General features: G+C 41.9%; 1 protein-coding gene across 1 annotated transcript in view; it reads left to right on the top strand.

The window, feature by feature from the left end:
- Positions 1 to 18,336, top strand: part of EPHA4 (EPH receptor A4) — a 105,286-nt gene that overhangs the window by 50,579 nt on the left and 36,371 nt on the right. The window contains exon 5 of the mRNA XM_062005363.1: positions 7,410 to 7,748. Coding sequence (XP_061861347.1) covers positions 7,410 to 7,748 — 339 coding nt within the window. The remainder of the gene's footprint in view (positions 1 to 7,409; positions 7,749 to 18,336) is intronic.

Here is an 18,336-nt window from a genome sequence, read left to right as displayed (position 1 = left end):
GGTTAAAGAAGATTAAAGTCTTTTCTGCATGCTTGAGGTTTTCTGATGTCTGGTGGGAATTGCCAATGAAGCTTCCTTCCGATTTCACACTGTCAGGCAAACGCAGACTGAATGCAGGGTGACAACCCACTTGAAAATAATTATCCATTGCCCCAGCTACAGAGACATCCGTTACCTGATAGAGAAATGTGCTTTTACACACGTGCACATGCAGGCTGAGTAAATTATTTTTTAAATAATTTTCTCCTTCCACGATTCAAAAGCTTCCTTCTGCTTGTTATTTAGCCACGGATATATCTTTTGAAAGCAGCTTTCTTTTAAAGGAGAATACATTTTAAGTGCACTGATCTGGTGACTGACAGAATGCTCGTAATGAAGGTTTGCCTTCTTGAGGGTATGCATTTCAAATATATCCATTAGTACTTCCACAGAGTGTGTAGGTTTAAGCTTGCATTTTTGACAAATATTTCAAGGTAATAAAGAACCATAACATAGATTAGTAGTAAACAGATGTGATAAAGTCCAAATACTGATAACATCAATTTAGGCCTTAATGGGTAATGTTGCTGCCAAAATAATCCACTACTACTGTTAGTGGCTGAGGACTTAAACTGGCATAGAAAAGAGGGCTCCTGGTAAGGAGCTCTTTTCCAGAGGACAGGCTGTAACAGGAGTGTGGGCAGGTGGCTGTTTGTGTCTAGAGAGAGCTTTATTTTGAGTGCCATCACAGTGGGTTTCTCTTGACCATTAAATTCACTTTAAAGGCATTATATGTTGGAACACCGTGCTGAGGTGCTTTTTGGTTTGTTTTGTGATGTTTTTAGTTTTCAGCCTAAGAAAATAGTGTATAATACTTGGATCTGATAAAACTGACCAAACCAAAACCCACAACTTTATCTTCAGTGTGTTGTCCACGGGACCTCTGAGAAAAGGAAAAAGAATTTTTTACTTGCCTTTAGCTTTGATGAACAAAAGCTGTTTGTCCAAAGTTTGGAGCAGCTAATTGTCTAAAAGTGGGATTCTGCCATCCTGTCAGCCTGGGGCAGCAGAGAACCAAGCTGCAAGGTCCTCCTTATTTCTTGCTATTTTTTGGGACAACAAAGTCATCCAGGAGCTATTTTGCTGGGAATCATTTCTTTCTGTTCCCCTTTAATCCACGCCTCTTAACCATACACTGTTGCTGAACTAAATGAACTGGTTTAGTGAAGACAGTATTCTTTATGTCAAACAAGTCTGGCTAGTCCAGTTGTAGAAAACTGTAATTGAATTTATTGCATACACCCACAGAGACTTTTAGAGAAGCTCCTTGCTGGGCAGATCAGTAATAAAAAAGGAAGATATAAAACCAGGGATATTAAAACCTTTGTCATAACCATTTAAATACAGTTCCCCAGCATGGTGCACTTCTAGTTCTACCTGCAGATCCCAGGCTTAGTTTCCAGAGGTATTTTTCAGTTGCATTGATCAGTTGGGTTTATGGCTATAGGGAGGAAGGATGGGCTGACTTGGTTGGAGTCTGTCTGCACACTTGACAGATCATGCTTGTCTTGCTGAAGTCCCTTCAGCTCCAGGAGCCCAGCTACAGCACATTCTTTGACGTGAGTTTGTGGTGTATAGAGTTTGTCAGGGGAGAGGCTCTCTCCTTTTTACTGTGGCTTTATGCTGGTGCTGAACTTGCAGTCCTGGCATACTCTGGTTAGTCTCTGTCCCAAGGCATGCCAAGGGTCCTGCTGTCTGTACTTTCCCTTTGGCATGCTTGAAGGGCTGAGTGCGGCTCATCCCTGAGGGCCTCAGTTGCAGCTAATCATTTATGTGGTCTTTGCTTTTGAAATTGTTCATTGCATTCAGGGTAGACTTTCTTTTTCCTTGACAGAATGATTTTGCCAGTTCCACTAGGCTTGAACCTCCTACACTTGTACTGTTATGCCTTGGTGGCAGGAAGAAAGGGACTTTGGGATAACTTCCTTAGCACGATGATATCTGAACAGCTGGCAAACAACCAGTTGATGGTTGAGCCTCTGATCATCCCTCTGTGTGTAGGACAGCTGATTTAAATGCAAAATATTGTTCTTGCAAATAAACAATTTACTGAAATGTCGTTACACCCGGTATTAGTCTGAAACCTGCTTCACTTCACAGCCATGGCCCCTTGCCATCTGCACCCCACAGATGCTAGTTCAGGCCTGGATAGTGAGTTCATTACTAGGTCTTCACTGCAGAAGCTGCATGTGAGTCACTTCAATGCTTGGACCAAGCTTGATCCCTGTTGTGAATCACAGAGGCTCCTTAGCAGTGACCATAGAGACCTGTAATCCACAGAGAGCTGGTGCAAGGGTCATGTAGCACGTGGAGATATCCTGCAGTCTGGATGGCAGAAGGAGACTGTCAGGTATTGATACATGCCTTTGTCATGGCTTTCATGAGGTCTTAATCAGTCTTTCAGTGGTGTACTGTAAGCTTCTGACTTGGAGAGGGACCTGAGTGCTTTGTAGGAAGGAAGGGAAAGAGATACTGATGAATGAAAAGTTAAACACTGAGGTTGTAGTAAGAATGCTAAAATACATCAGTCCTTTTAGTACAAGTAATGCTCATGGTATTCACCTCTTAAAAACTCAACTTTTCCTGAACAGTCATTTGACACAGGATACAAAGTCATCCTTTAGACAGCTCTATCTGTGGGTGAGACAGATAGATAAAATGGCTATAGCTTATTGCAGCAACAGAAAACCAAACAATCTGCATTGCCCAATACATTTAAGTAAATCTAATGGGAGGGTTGGAGAAGATAGCAAGATTAGCTTGACAAAGATTAGTTGTTGCTACAGAGACTCTTCAGTCTCCTCAGCCCTGACACACACAATGAACCGCTCCACCCAGGGCCTTTGCGTTTGCTTCATGGCTCAGTTGATTTTGATGGGTTTATTGTAAAGCAAGATTTATGGATCTCCAGGAAGGAATAAAATTGAAAACTTCCGTTCCCTGTGTTCCCACAGAGGAGTCCCCCATGTCTGCTCACGGTGCTAGTGAATGGGCTGGGTAAGGGATCCAGCTTCTGGGTCCCATGATCAAACCGTGTTCTTTTTGCAGTCCCTCACGGGAAGCACATGAGCAGCTCTGCAGATCCATCTGCCTGGTTCTATTGTCTTGGGCAAGGCAAGTGAGAGCACTTGCATTTCTAACATTATAAAATGAACTCTAGAATTATTTGTTTTACAAAATAACAATGCCTAGATTTTTTTTGTTTGTGTTTTTTTTTCTGTAGGGACTGTCACGTTTTTAAGCTCTTCTGGGCTGTGAGACTGTATTAGCTCCACGCTTTCAGAGTGCTGAATGGCTCACACAATAGCATGCTTCCATCAGTAGTTTTTAAGAAAAATGCTGGAAATTGTGGGCTTCAGGGCAAAACCACAGATGTTGGCACTACTTTTAGTGGTGCAGATCCTTGTCTCCTCTCTCATCTTCCCCATGGCTAGATTTTCTGCAGGAGGACAGAGGGTTTGTGTGAGGGTGGTGGTCTGGCTGTGACAGGCTGCTATTCCTGTAGGATGCTTCTAGCTCAGTTCTTGAAGCAGTGCTGGCATTTCCAGCCTGCCACAGCCCTGAAAGGGTTTTTATCTCATCTATCGGCAGTGGCTGTGTTGTCAGAAACAAAGCAAATCCTGATCACCACTGAAGGAGCAGATACGCCCTGTGTTTCAACATCTGAAACCAGGCCCATCAATCTGAAACTATTCCCCACTCCCATTGCCAACAGCTCCATTGATGACTGCGCTCCAGAAAGAAAAGAAATTGCTTTTCCCCTCACTGTAATGTCAGCCCACCATTTGGAGACTCCCCCGCATCTTCCTTTTCATGCTGGAGGTGGTGCACTCATCTCTGTGACCTGCAAGCATCTGCTTCCCTGGTTTTCCGCTTCATTGCGTCTCTGTTTAGACACTGCAATGCCCTGTCCCACATACTAATTACTGACTTTTTGCTTCTGAGCAGCTTGATTCATTCTGGCACATTTTCCCACGTGAAACTGGACCTAGAGCCTTGGAAAATATATTAGTGGACATCAGAATAAATCTGAGTTTAACCCCAAATTGTCTGCTGCATCTGAGCTAAAAGACATCTCTTTCAGACTGTAGCAGTGTCAGTATGAACCTTCCTCACAGGGAGTACTTTATTCCCTTGGAATGAGGGCAGCCCTGACTGAGCCAGGCATTGCTCAGGGAGTGGAAGTGTTTGTGCTGGCAGCACCTTATCTCAGCTCTCCTGGACATTCTCCAAGTTGATGCTCTCCCTTGTGTGTCTGCAGCAACTGAGCTCTCTGTAAGAAAAGGACTTATGCTTTTTTCTCTCTTGCTGTTTCCCACGAGAGCAGTTTCTGCTCAGAGGTTGCTGCTGCCAGGTACTGAACAGCCTCTGGGACAGACAGACAGACGGACATCCTCAGCTACCACTGGCCCTGGCAAGGTCAGACCTTTGCTGTGTTACTTGTTCTCAGAGTCTGTTGAGACTGATGATGTCCTCCAGGAGCTTTTGTTTGTTCTCCTGCCACCTTGACAGAGCTGAGGCACAAATGTATGTCACCTTGTGCTCTTGCCTGCGCTGAACAGAGAGCCCTGGTGTGAGGGAGTGTGGGTAGTTCTGGGGTAAATGAGATTTAGATCAGTTCCTGGTCAGCAGTTCCTGTGCCACAGCTCAAGTTCATGATTTCAGGAGTGTCTTCCAGCTCATTGCACTCGGAGTGTATTTTTGAAAGGAGGCTCATGTATTTGCAGGCTAAGCAGAGACTGTTTTCTTCTGCCCAGGGGAGCTGGCAAACCCAGCTTTTAGGGACAAGAGAGCTGGCTACAGGGCAGAGGCACTGGGCTGAGACTTGAGAGAGTTGTGACCGATTCCCAGATGTTCAAGACATGTCTTCTGTCCCCTTGTCATCTCACTATATCTCTCTCTACCTCAGTTTCCACGTGAGGAATGAAAACAGTTTCTTTCCCTTTTCTCAGCTGCTTTCTAAGCATTTTTGGTTTTGGCAACTGATCTTTGAGTAAAAGGGCTTTGTCCTTAGGAGTCTTAACTGCTGCCAGTGTATAAATCAAAGCCATGAATGGTAGCCCAGTGGTGCTGTGGATGGAGGGCTCCTTGTGGCAGGGGCTGGCCCAGGCGCTCCCTTCTCCTCGCAGTAATTGTACCTGTCAGCCCTGATTAACTCAGTAAGTATTCCAAAAGTTTGGCAGAAATGGAGGATTTTCCTCTTTTCAAAATGAATATATTAATTTCATATTTCTGAAGTGAACACAGAGAAACAAACGTTGCTCAGCTACTGTTGCAGCAGAGGCCTTTCATTTGGGTACTGAAGGTAAGCAGATAAGTTTGACCTCTGCGTAACTTAAGACTCTTTTCTTAACCTACCTGCCTCTCCTAAAATAAAAGTCCTGTCTGCTGTTGAACATGGGTTACATCCTGGTGGCTTCAAGTACAGACCCGAAGATGCAATGCAGCCCTCAAGACCTTGTTCTTCACAGTGTGCTCAGGTCTCAGACTTCCTTTTAGATGAATCCAAGCATCCAGAATTAATCTTCACCATAGTCACCTCTTAACTGCTTAACCTCTTTGCTGCTACACTTGAGTCACTTTGTTATTTCAGCAGAATTTCACCATAATATATTAGGTTCCCATCTTAGCCTGATGGCTGGTTTTGTACCTTTGGCAAATGAGAGATTATGATTTATTTATTTATACACTTAATGAAACTATTGGTGCTGGCTGATTATTTTTTTTCCAGTTTCATAACATTTGAGAAGTAGCAGGAATGGAAAACCTGGAATGAAACGTGCCAGAATTTGCTCTTTCCCTTCCTTTTCTGCCAGGAGATTTGCCTGAAGTTATTTTGAATTTCAACCATCAAAAGTATTTTAATGAAACTTCAGCAGCTTTCACAATCTCTCCTGTGTCTTGAATAGAAGTTGAATTTGTGATTTTATACAAAATTATTTCCACTATTTGTCTAGGAATAGTTGTATTTAAAGATCTAACTATGAGTAATTACTAAGGACTGACAGTTTTACTGTATTCTGGTTTGGATCACTACATTTTTCAAGCTTTATTCTCACTCTCTGTTTCATTTCTGTTTGGTACAGTATCTACCTTACGTCCTGACCCAAAGTATTGTGTGTGTGGTCAGAGTGCCCTCGTGCTCTATCCCAGCACAGGCTGTCTTCTGATGATCAGCAAAGGTTTTTGTGATGTATAAAAATATCTGTCTGTTTCATGGGGTTGCTCTGAATCATCCTTGTTAAATGTAAGGGTACAAAAAGTGTGTCTCACCTCAGCTGTATTGAAATTAGGAGTCACAAGATTAGCTCTTCTGTATTTTCAATGTCCTTATTGGTTGTGGACCTGTGGGGATTTAAGTATGTGAATAAGATTTCTGCTTGTGTGTTGGTTACAGAGCGAAGAAAGGCTCTGCTGGAGTTAGTTTGGCCGGTCAGGCAGGGCTGACCATTACAGTCCCAGAGGGTCACTGAAAGGAGCTGCTGCCCAGGGTGGTCCTCTCCAGCCTGCTTTCTGCTCCATCCCCATATCCTGAAGTCCCTGTGCTGTGGAACCAGCTGGCGACTCTTTGGCAGCATGTTCATGAGTCTCAAAGTCTCCTGTTCCTGCAGTGCAAGAGCTAACCTCATGTCTCTGATTCAGTCTTATTTCTAAGCTTTCTGTATGGTCTCTTGGTCCTAACCAGTTTTCTTTGTCTCTTCTTTCAGCTTCTCACCATATTTTCCTCCCCAATTCTTTCACATTCTCCAGCACTGTCCTATTGTAACCTTTATTCTCCCTCCTTCAAATCCTTAGTTCTATATCTGGCTTTCTACTCAAATCTCCTTCCTGCATCCTAAATTGTTACGTTCAACTCCCTGCTTGATGGGTTTCAGTGTTCACCGAATGTGATCTGACATTAACTTGTCCAGAAAATACTGTACTTCTAGTCTTAAAAATTAATAAAATATCGGGAGATAAAGAATTTCAGTGAGAGTAGGTAATGGAGGATCTTAAAAGTCTCAAGTGAAGCAGGAGTTTGTGCATTTGGTGCTTTGCTCATGAGCTCATGGAAAAATGAATGCAAAATATATACATTTTAAATTTTTCATAAGTACAAATAGTGAAAGTGGAAAAAAACCCCACTGTTGTTGCATTGCACTCTTTAGAGCTGGAAAAGACTATTAATCATCAAATGAAAAGGTCAGTTTGCTTGCAAGTTAATTTTTTCCCTTCATTAAGAAGACAGAGAAGTCAAATTCTGTGTGGTCTCCGCTATCCTTGACTTAACTGGGAGTTGCACATGCTCAGTACCATGCAAGACCCTAAGTCTGAAGATACTATATAAGGTTTTTCCAGTTACTAAAAACCTGTGGTCTTTTTCTTTCTAGGCCCTCCCTCTGCTCCCCAGAACCTGATTTCCAACGTCAACGAGACATCGGTGAACTTGGAGTGGAGCCCTCCTCAGAACAAAGGTGGTCGGGAAGACATCTCCTACAACGTGGTGTGCAAGAGGTGCGGGGCCGGTGACCTCAGCCGCTGCCGCTCCTGTGGCAGTGGTGTGCACTTCAGCCCCCAGCAGAACGGCTTGAAAACCACCAAGGTCTCCATTACTGATCTCCTGGCACACACTAACTATACCTTTGAAGTTTGGGCGGTGAACGGAGTCTCCAAGCAGAATCCCAGCCAGGACCAAGCTGTGTCGGTCACTGTGACAACTAACCAAGCAGGTAGGAACCTAAACACAAATTCTCTTCCTCTGTCTTCTGCTTGTTTTTTAGGAAAGCTGTGATTTCCATTACATTTAGCATTAGCAAATGAATGCAAAGAGCCCAAAGATGGGTAACTGGGTCAAACCCTGATTTTATGGTCATTTATATGGACAGTTTAAATTCTTTAGAGCTGGACAAATAGAGGAGGGTTTGACTCCTGTAGCTGAGAGGATACTTGCTGCAGCACGTCGGGAGGCATTCTGCAGAAGCAGAGCAGCACAACTGCCCTGAGGAGCGAGCCAGGGCCATTAGTGGCTTGGCCCATGGCAGGGGACATCCTGAACATTGACACGAATATGCACTTGGTGTTCACAGAGCACAAAATACACATTTGGGCCTTGCAGGATTGTGCTTTGCTTCTGCCAAAAAAGGCTGCCTAGGATTCACAAAGGGGAAAGGGTTGGTGCCGGCTTGCCTGCCTGCTCTCTCTCCTCTCCTGCAAAGTCAATTAGATTCTGTCCCATTGTTAAATAAATACCTCCTTAACCTGCTGCTAACAACGTTTCAATTGATCAGAGCTGGCATTACTTTAGAAACCCTATATGAGCTTTCATCTCTGTGCAGGCAGATTTTTGCATTTCACTCATCTGGGAGAGTAAGATACTATTTCTATTTGTATCTATCTGATTGTTTCAGATAACCTAGGTGTTCGACTTTTTTCTATCCCCTGTGCTTGACCTGGTAAAGGCTACAGCAGATTGTGGCTTAGTTTTCATGATCGTTTGAAGGATTTTTTTTTTCTTCTCTAATTACATGTGAAAACGTTTCTTGTTTGCAGCTAGCTAGGGTTTCAGGCACAGGGCTCCGCTTGAATTTGTAATTTAATGCACAAAATTATATACATTTGAATATGACACTCTTCTATATGCAAATTACATATCCAGACTGTCAGACAGGCTACAAGACAGTCAAACCTGTTATCTAATCGCTCACAGAGCTGATTGCCTTCAGGTCCCATGGATGTTGCAGGCGTTATAGCTTACAGGGTTTTCGTTTATTTTTAGACCTGAAGTGTATGGGACAATATTAATATTGTACGTTTTGATAGTACTGGGCTATAAAAATATTTTGAATTCTGTTTCCTCATAGATGTGCATGAAAGATATGTATGGATAGTTTACAAATTTTAGCTATAGTCCAGAACACTTCAATATTAACAGTGAGGGATACATTCAATTTTGCAGTGACAGTTACAAGCCAAATTGTCAAGTCCACACTGAAGCTCCTTTGAAAATCAGGTTCGGTGTTTTTTGTTCTTTATACACAGAGTTGACAGCATCCCTTTTAAATTATGATTCAAAAATTCAAGCTATCGCTTTGCCTAGTGAAAAGAAGACTAATGGAGAACAGGGGCTATTACAGAGTCTTGTGAGAAAGCTGCGGGAGAATGCTGTCATACGCTATACGAAAAGAGAAGGTTGAGAACAGCAGCAGGGACAGTGTTTTTGTGCTATGAATGCCTAGCAAAGAGAGTATTTCTGACTGATTTTGGCATGTGTAAGGATTAGTGGATGCATATATGCATGAATAAGTGAGTGGGATGCATCTACCGTGTGAAAATTCTACCATCTTATGCTTTAATATGCAAACCGAAATCTGATTGAATATGCAAATAAGAATTGATTTTGTTTATTATCCATGAGTAGCAGTTCTTCACATCAGGAAATTTGTATTTTTGCCAACATTTCCAATTTTGAAACATGCCCAGTCTATCAAATGCTTCAAAGGGCCGGAGAAAACGGTACTGGTACAAATGAATATTAACTACAAGGTGTAGACACTCTCCCTTCTTCCTACTACTTTGTGTATTCTGATGCATAGGAGAAATAAACAGAAATGTGTGGACTAAACCTGCAGATCTGAGCTGAGATAAATAGTTCTTACATATGCAAATAATCTCATTGATTTCAGTGAAACTGCTTGCTTGAGTAAAGGTTTATAAAGTTAGACCCTTGGGTTTTACAAATACTGATCGGTTTAATCATTGTAAATGTGTGTCTGGGGTGCATTAAAATTCTTGTGCCACTCATTTTCTTTCACTATATTTCATTATAAAGAAATCATGTCATGGTAGAGCACTGCCACGGGCTTGGTTTTGATCTTGCACCTTTCTTAGACTAATGTAAAATACCTTGGTTTCTTTGCAGCAATTTCTAAGTTCAGAGTAGAGCCAAGCTCCTCCTGTAATAACACTCTTTCCCTATTTTGCTAATAAAAATGAAACTACCAACATGGAGAATCCATAAATTACTTTATTTAACTTTTTTTTTTTTTGCTATCTGTGCTTGTGCTTTCCAATGTTTGATAGAAAAAATGATGTTAATATAATTCTTTATTTCTTTTGACACGAGCAGTGCTTTTGGGTCACGTTCTGGGGAAATTGCTGGAATTGTATCTTAGAGTTAAATTCAGTAGGGATGATAAGTATGCAAGGGAACAGGAAATCTTTCCACTTAAACAGCAGTCTCAAATTGACCATCCAAAGATGCACCCATATAATCTGAAGAAAATATACAGCAGTTTCAGAATGCAGGTTTTGATGTCAGAATCAGAAATTTAAGTGTTTGTATGTTAGCTTGCATCAGTGCCAGCCCCTTGGAAGGAATGCCTTTGGAGATGGATAGAAAGCAATGAGAAATCAGTTACTAGCGTATTTAGCACAAAATTGAAGAAATGTGTTGCAGTGACCTAAAAGGTGCAGTTGTAAGACACAGGTGTGTTTTTTGTTTGCTCTTGCCATTTTACTCCTGCAGATAATGAAATGAGGCAATTTGATTTCCCCCTTTGTTTAGAAACTCTTTTCTGTTTCAAATACCATAGAAAAATGTTTAATGAAAATAAGCTTTTACCATTCAAAGTAGGAGCAAAAAAGCATTTTTTCTGCTTCCTTTGAAAAAGTCCTGGGTTTTTATAGCTTTTTTATTTTTTCTTTTTAGACAGAAGCTAAATTTCAGGCTTTGAACCACGTAAAAATTCCATCTCATAGTGAAATACATTAATGCTGTGACATTTTAGGAATTTTGAATGGTGAATTCAACTCAATGTTCTACATGTTTAGTACAATAATTTTTTTGAGTGATTTCAAATGGGAACTGCTACTCTTTTCCCATATAAGATTGAAAAGAAATTAAAAAAGGAAAGGATGGAACACTGAGCTGTTGAAACTTGGAGCCAGCACCTTTATCACAGTAGAGTACCGGGAAATGGTGATATTAAGGGTCTCCACTGTCAGTGGTGACTTCTGTGGCTTTCTGTTTTCGATCAGTTGAAATCAGCACTTTGTCCATCTTTTAAAGATGTGACTTGTGGAAGCGAGCAAACCAGCAATTCTCATGCGATGCTGCTAGGAGAAGCCGATTCCAATGAGAAACTCTACTGAATAGCTCAAAAATCTTGGGGCTGGGTTTTTTTTCGTGTTTTTTTTTTTTTCCTGCCAAGGATAATGCTGCGAAGCTGTTCAAAATTAAAAGTAAATCTCTCAATAAAGAGACCTTGTTCAGAGCAAGCAGGAAGCTTTTGGTTTTTACGACGAGGCGCTGAACAGTTTATATTTTTATTAAAGATTACAGCTGAGCTGAGCCGGGTTCACTGCTGAGTTCGTCTGGGAGTGTGTCCGAGGGGGCAGCACCACAAGGACAAGGTTTCGCAGGGATGCTAAAGGCGTGCAGGGGAGCAGTGTGTGGGGGAGAGCCTACACCGGCTCTAAATGAGATTTAAAATCCAAACTCATTGTGCAGCAACACTTCCTTTGCTGCCTTCTTTTTGTGTGCATTCTATGAGGGAGGAGTGTCTTTCTTGCTCCTTTGCTTGTTGGAGCTAAAACGATTGATATTTCTGAATAAACAGACTGCCTGGTGATTTGTTACCTTGTTAGGTTACCTTGGGCTCAGTGTGGACCAGCACAGCTAGATGGAGGCAGGATGTGCCAATTAGGATGAAAATGCAGTATAAATAAATAAACTTACTCTTTCTCTCTTTACTGGATGTTTCCAGGCTGCCTGTGCTCAGGATCAAGAGCTGATCTCAGGCTCTCTGTCCCATTTTTTCCTTTCTGTGTCCGCTCCACTCCCCGTCTCCTTTGTCTCTGCAATCCCCCACACCTTGCCTGTCTAGCTGTCTGTTCGCCTGTCTCAAAGCTGCTTCATCTGGGAGGCAGAGCGATGTGGCTGGCTGTGCTGCAGTCCTTCCCCCCCCCCCCCTCTTTTGTATGCTCCCCTGGCCCCTCACCGTCACTCAGAGCCCTGCGGTTGTTCAATATCCATTTCCAGGCAGGAGCTAAAATGGGTCACAGTGCCACAAGGACTCGAGCATTGCCGAGAAGACCCATGTGGATCGAGTATTCTTCTGGGACAAGCTGCAGCTGTGGTGACCAAATTGGGATGAACCCAAAATATTGTCATTTGGTGCAGGAAAGGAGAATGTCAACTGTTAGTCAGTTTTATTTAGCCTTTAGATTGTTTTGTCTTTTATGTCTTAATTCCATTACTAAAAGGCAAAAAAAGCACCCTAAAAGATCCTGATATTTTGAGGATGATTGTGTTTTAAGTTAGAAATAGGGGGAGAGAAGTGGGAGTTAATTTTCCTCCAGATGACTCATAAGTTCTACTGGACCTTTTGGTAGGGGAATATATATTCCCATTTTGCATTTCGGTGGGTCTTCTTTGAAAGCCCACGTTTCCTTTCAAATGCTGATTAGCATTCCTCACGTGTTGTACAGAACAGCACAGAAAATGCATATAAGGTCTTACATTCTGCCAGTGTGGTTTAGCCTGTGCAGAGCTAAATTTTCAGTCAGTAAAAATTCATGGACATACATTGCCCTTGGTCAGTGTGCACTGCTCATATTGACAAAGTAATAGTTACTCGGGCAGATCAAAAGCAGCACATGGCAAGGCCAGGGAACCTAAGGCTTTCAGTATTTTCTTTTTAATGTGCTATTTTCCTGGATATTTATAATTTATCTATAAAGAATTGCTCTGTAGTGAAACATCAAAAGACATTGTTAAGTAGATTTCAGTCACAGAGCTTTCTTAGGTGGCTGCATGAATAGCCTTAAACTACTACTGGCAAATAAAATTAACAGATTCTCTGAAGATAGATTGATCCATCTGATTCTCTAAACTCCATCATGTTCTTTGAATATATTCCTGTTTTCAGTAGAAATAACCGTAAAACATTTTGTGTTTGCCGAGAGTGAACATCACATTTTTATGTTTTGTATGGTGATATTTATGTGCATATTGAGAGTCTTATCGATAAGGAAGCAGTAAAAAGTTCATTTTGCTTTGAAAAATAGCCAGGTCTGTATTTGTTCAGAGTCCTGTAGTTTTATGCTCAGCTCTTACAAAAATTTTGCTTTTTTTGAATACAATCCTGGTGACAAGCTGTTTATTGCTGCATTGAAACGTAATTCTCAAGGGCTATGAAACCCCAAGGAAGATGTCATCTCCAAATAGCCAGAGATGGAGCTCTGAGAACTTGAAGGTGGGATTCACCAGACAGTTGTGCTGGTTTCACAGATCCTCTAAACAAATGTAAGCTGGCAAAATAAGTCATTTTGTGTTCTGACATCACCCTTCCCTTGTGCCTGCTGAGGATACTGGGAGACTCATGCAGGTCAGCTCCTCTTTCATGGCTGGTGGGTTTTCTAGTCCAGTTCCCCTCTGGCTCCTTTGGGTGTGTGAGGACAGGGCAGTGCTGGTGAGGTTTCAAGTGCTGTGGAGAGCAGGATTAAGGTGATGGGACAGGTCAACTGTTTGAACCAGTTGGGAAGTGTTGAGGTTTATAGCAAGTTGGATGGCCCAACCTGGAAGCTGTGAAAGTGACTGAGTTTATGTGTCTGGCTGAACTGAGGGGTTGGTGGCCCCTGGGATGCTGGGCACAGCAGTACCTGGCTTGAGTCCTCCCAGACATCCAGGGCTCAAATATTTTTTTCAAAGTACTTGCTAACAACATGGTCCCACCCTTTCCAGTTACTTGTTCCCTGCAGCCAAAGGGTACAAATAGCCTGTTCCAGGAGTCCTTTTACAGACACACAAACCCGGGAAGAAACTTGTGCTTGTAGCTGGGTGTGTATAAACAGTCACAGCACCCAGGCCACCCAGTTCCCTGCAAGCCTGATAGAAAATAATCTCTTGGCAAACAGCTGGATACATGCCAGATGTCCAGAGCATGGGATGTGTGTGATACTTCCAGCTGCTGCATTCTTTTTTCTGCAAAATGTCAGAGTAATGGAAAAGGGGAATTGCAGAGGGATGTTTTCATTTTGGTTTAAAAGGTGTTTGGACTCAGGATGATGGATCAGCAGTCTCCTTGTTCCTCACATGGAGCTGTGTCACGCATGAATTCAATAGGGAAAGAGATCCAAAACTAGTAAGCAGGGTCTTGAAAAAGGAGTGATCCATGAGCGTGACACTCCGGGTGATTTGTTGCAGCATCTTGCAGAATTCCAGGCTAATTGTATGCAACTTTCTCATTTTGAATCTAAACCCATGTTGTTTCTAAGGCTTCACGTTTATCTGCTAGATGGAAGCAGCAATCCCCCTCTGCCCCCCTTGTAGTACACACATTTTCAAGCAGAAAGGTTGGGACAAGTTGTCAGCTGTTGTAGAGTTTCACCTGCTGTAATCAGTGAGGTGACCTGCCAGGTTGTGCAGGGCGGTGACTGGCCTTGGTCTGCTCTCCCTTCCTCTCTCTGAGGGAGCTGTGTTTAGGCTTTTGCTGTCTGAAGATTTACATTGAAGGGAGTTACTGTGAGCAAACCAAATAATGTATTTTGGGAAACCACAGACCTTTCAAATATAAACGTGGTGGGAGATCCAAAAAGAAGATAAGTGATCCCAGCACAGGAAAAATGGGAATTGCTTGAAAGTAAATGGTTAGGAATACTTTTGAATGGGCAAGTTTCAGCATTGAGTGTGAGATTTCTCAGAGCTCCAGAGATGTCACATGTTGACCACTTCAGATTTCTACTGCACATTTAATTATGTGTGTAAGATAATGTGTCTGAGTAAGGAGCTTCTCCAAGCTGGCAGATGCAAGTGGGAGTTTCTTATTAACAACTCTGTTCTTGCACAGGCTGTAGCTGTCGGTCTGTAATAAATGCGTAGTTATAAGCATACGTGCTCCCGTCTTAAAAACAAAACCGGGAAAACTATTGTTGACAGAGATTAAATTATTATTTTAAGGTAACTACAGCTTTCCACAAAGAAATAATAATTAAAATAACAACTGCTTGCTTGCTGGCAAAGCTCTCTGCACCACCCATTTCCATGAATTGGTATTCAAGGTGGGGGATACTAGTCTTGGTTGGAAGGAAAAAAAAAAGTGCTTTCTAAAGATCCTTAGTAAATAACCAGCTTCAGGGTTCAGCGAACAGCTTAGACAAGTTGCCTGTCAGAGCCGAGAAGTAATTGCAGCATTTAAATAAAAGTTTGGTCACATTTTTCAAGTGGTCTCACGGTTTGGTATGGAAAATGGAGGTTAGTTACATATCCTCATGGGGAAAAGGGCATTTAATTTCAGGACGGGGTAGCGAGCATTGACCATGTTTAAATTATACAAATTTACTTTTAGGAGGCATCAGATCAGATGGAATTCTGGTGATGTTGGTGCAGATGAATATTTACAAAACTGACAGAGGTGGTGATAACGGTTCTGCAGCTTTCCTTTGCTCTGGGCTATTTAACTGCACCTTTCCTTTCACTGGCAGTGCACAGAGGTTTCACATTTGTGAAGCTTGCTGTCCGGTCTTAGCACTTCCCTTGAACAATGGGAAAGGAAATATTTTCATGTGGAAGGAGATTTTGCCGAAGAATGTTTGTGGCTAACAAATGTTTAGATGGGCTTCTAAATTTTCTAGTTGTTTTTGCAGCTGACTACATTAATTGGAAAGCAGCCAGAGAGACAGCAGAGTCCGGTCTGTAGTTGAGCAACAATAAAAGGCTTCGGAGAACTTTATCAAAGCTTCCATTAACCCCCTGCTGATGTCCTCAAACAGGATTTTTTTGAGAGAGTGGAAGCACAAAAGGCGGGCTCCACAACTGCCCCTGTGTGTCCATTCAAAGGTTTTAAATCCGCACAGTTACTAATTAAAATGCCATGCAGAGCAGCACAAATAAACATCACTAGTCTCTGAAGCCTAAAGTTTCTGCACTGGCTCATAGTTTGGAGGGCAGGATGCTGAACTGACCCCATAGGGGTGGATAAAGCAGCTCCTTTTGGTTCAGATATTCTGTCTTTGCGTGAGGAGTTGCAAAACCTATGTTGAGTCCATCCATATGCATGAAATCATACTCCCAGAATGTCATCTCAAGGCAACCTGTTGGTTTTTTATTTATTTTGTGCACAGCATTGGGTTAAAGCGTGAGCACTAAATAGAGCTGTGGCATGCCTGATGCATCTCTATAATCACGTTTGCCAGATTTTGGCGGACATCAAAATGCTGAGCACACGAGTGAATACTGCTCCTTTCATTGAGAAATGTCACTTCAGATTTAGCCCCACGTGTGAACTGGTGTGCGGGGAGCGCTTTATTATTATGGCAGGGCTCCAGTGGGCTTCCCCTCCCAAACAAAGCAACCAAATGCATAGCCTCTATCTGCATCTACTTCAAAGATTTCATGGCGTCTCCTTAGATTAAGGTAATCTGCCTTCATTACTAAATTCAAGAACCAGAGTCCCAGAACTTAGTAGTGCACTCCGAGAACAGATTCAGGGTCTCTGAAAGTTGTGATTTGTAAGCTGATAATAACAAAAGTTGATTGTGGTTTTGGATTTATTTTTTTTTAAAGTATAGTCTAGAGAGATGTAAGAAGCTCAGCCTTTTTCATTTTGTTCCTCTGGTCATTTGTATTTCAAGACAGCCCTTATGGAAAAAAATCCTACTGTTAATTTAAAAGGAAATGATAACTTTTGTCTCTGCCTTCTGAATGGTTCCTGCAGAATTCATTAGGATTTTTATCCCTGCTATTAAATTCTATCACCTCGCCTTAAAAAGACGATTGACTGATTCAGATTTTTTTTATTAAATACTACTTCTGTTCCATAAAATCTCTTTTTGGTTTTGTCTGAATTAAAATCCATTGAAAATATCCATGTATTATTACAGACAGAAACCCCCTTAAACTGTGATGTGCTTTGGATATAAATGTCTTTCAGTTCCATAGATTACTAAAAAGGAAAGCACTGAAATTTTTAATTAGCTTTTTATTTTTTGAAGTTTTCTATGAAATGGTCCCACCAATAAATAATAGAATAAGACAGCTTTGGCTAAGCAAAATAGGAAGTTATAGCGGGCTGGAAGAGATGTCTCATATATGAATTGAGTTTTGCATGGTGTCTATTTATTTTAGCAAACAAATAAAGGCATGATCTCAAGACAACCTGCTACAACGGCTCCCTGGGAGGTTGTGCTTGTCTCAATAACATACTGCGTTGCTTAAATCTGTCTTCTGAATCAGCCTCAATGTATCTTTCTTAGCATAAAGGGGAATGCAGATGGAATGGCTGCAGCCTCCCTCCTAGTTTGTCAGGATACTGTGCGTGCACATAAATAAGACAGAAGGTGACTGGAATAGGTAAGTGGCTGAATGTTAAATCCTGTGGTTTTGAAGCTCTCCAGGCACAATGAGACAGGGTGGCCAAGGGGAGCCTCGCAGGAGCTGCAGAGATTTGTGGGCTCTCCATTGTACTTCAGACATGATGTGCAGACCCAGCGGTGCCTTTCTGGGAGTTTTTCAGCCCTTTTCAGAAGAAGACTTCTTTAACACCACTTGCAGACGTGGCATTTTTCTTTAACAAGAGAACGTTTGGTTTTGTTACACCAACAAGCTGCCAAGTTCACAGGTTAGAGGGGCTCTGCAGCACAGGAGTTTCATTGCTTATTGTCAGTCTGACTGGTCCTTAAATGGGAGTTACCAGCTTCATCTGGATCAAATGAGAAGATAATAAAATTTTTGGACCTGTTTATGACAAGAGTGAACTAAAAACAAAACCATGAACCTTACAGGGAGAAGAGACATAACCTTGAAAAGTCCTTTGTGTGCCCTTGGAAGAAGAATTGAGTTTTGAATTGCAGATTTTGATTGAAGATTGTTTTTCCTTGTGGTCCATTCTACCCAGTCAGTACCCTTTGAGGCCTTGGAGGGGAAGAGAGACCTGCTGCAGAGATCTTTTCATCGGGACTCAGAGTGGACTCTCTGTGTCCTTCTGTCTGGACTCATAATGCAGACCCATCTATGCAACTTGTGAGCTAATTTGGGGTTATTGCTTTCATGGGCTTTTATTTGCCCAGACTCTAGCTCAGTAGTCCTCCAGGAAATTAACATGGTTGATTCGTTTGTACAATTCAAAATCTTCATAACCTCACAACGTTGAATTTTAATATTTTTTTATTTGTTTATCTTTTTAGGATTGAAATTGTTCAGACTTCGTAATGGCACTTGCATTGTACAGGAAACTTTACCAATTATCTTTCTGACTGTTTTCCGCTGAGGCAGCCACCTTAATATTTAATTGCTTATTCCATTTGGGGTTTTTCTAATTG

Source organism: Colius striatus, chromosome 12, assembly GCF_028858725.1.
Source record: "Colius striatus isolate bColStr4 chromosome 12, bColStr4.1.hap1, whole genome shotgun sequence".
Taxonomy (NCBI): domain Eukaryota; kingdom Metazoa; phylum Chordata; class Aves; order Coliiformes; family Coliidae; genus Colius; species Colius striatus.
This window is presented reverse-complemented; position numbering and strand designations above follow the sequence as displayed.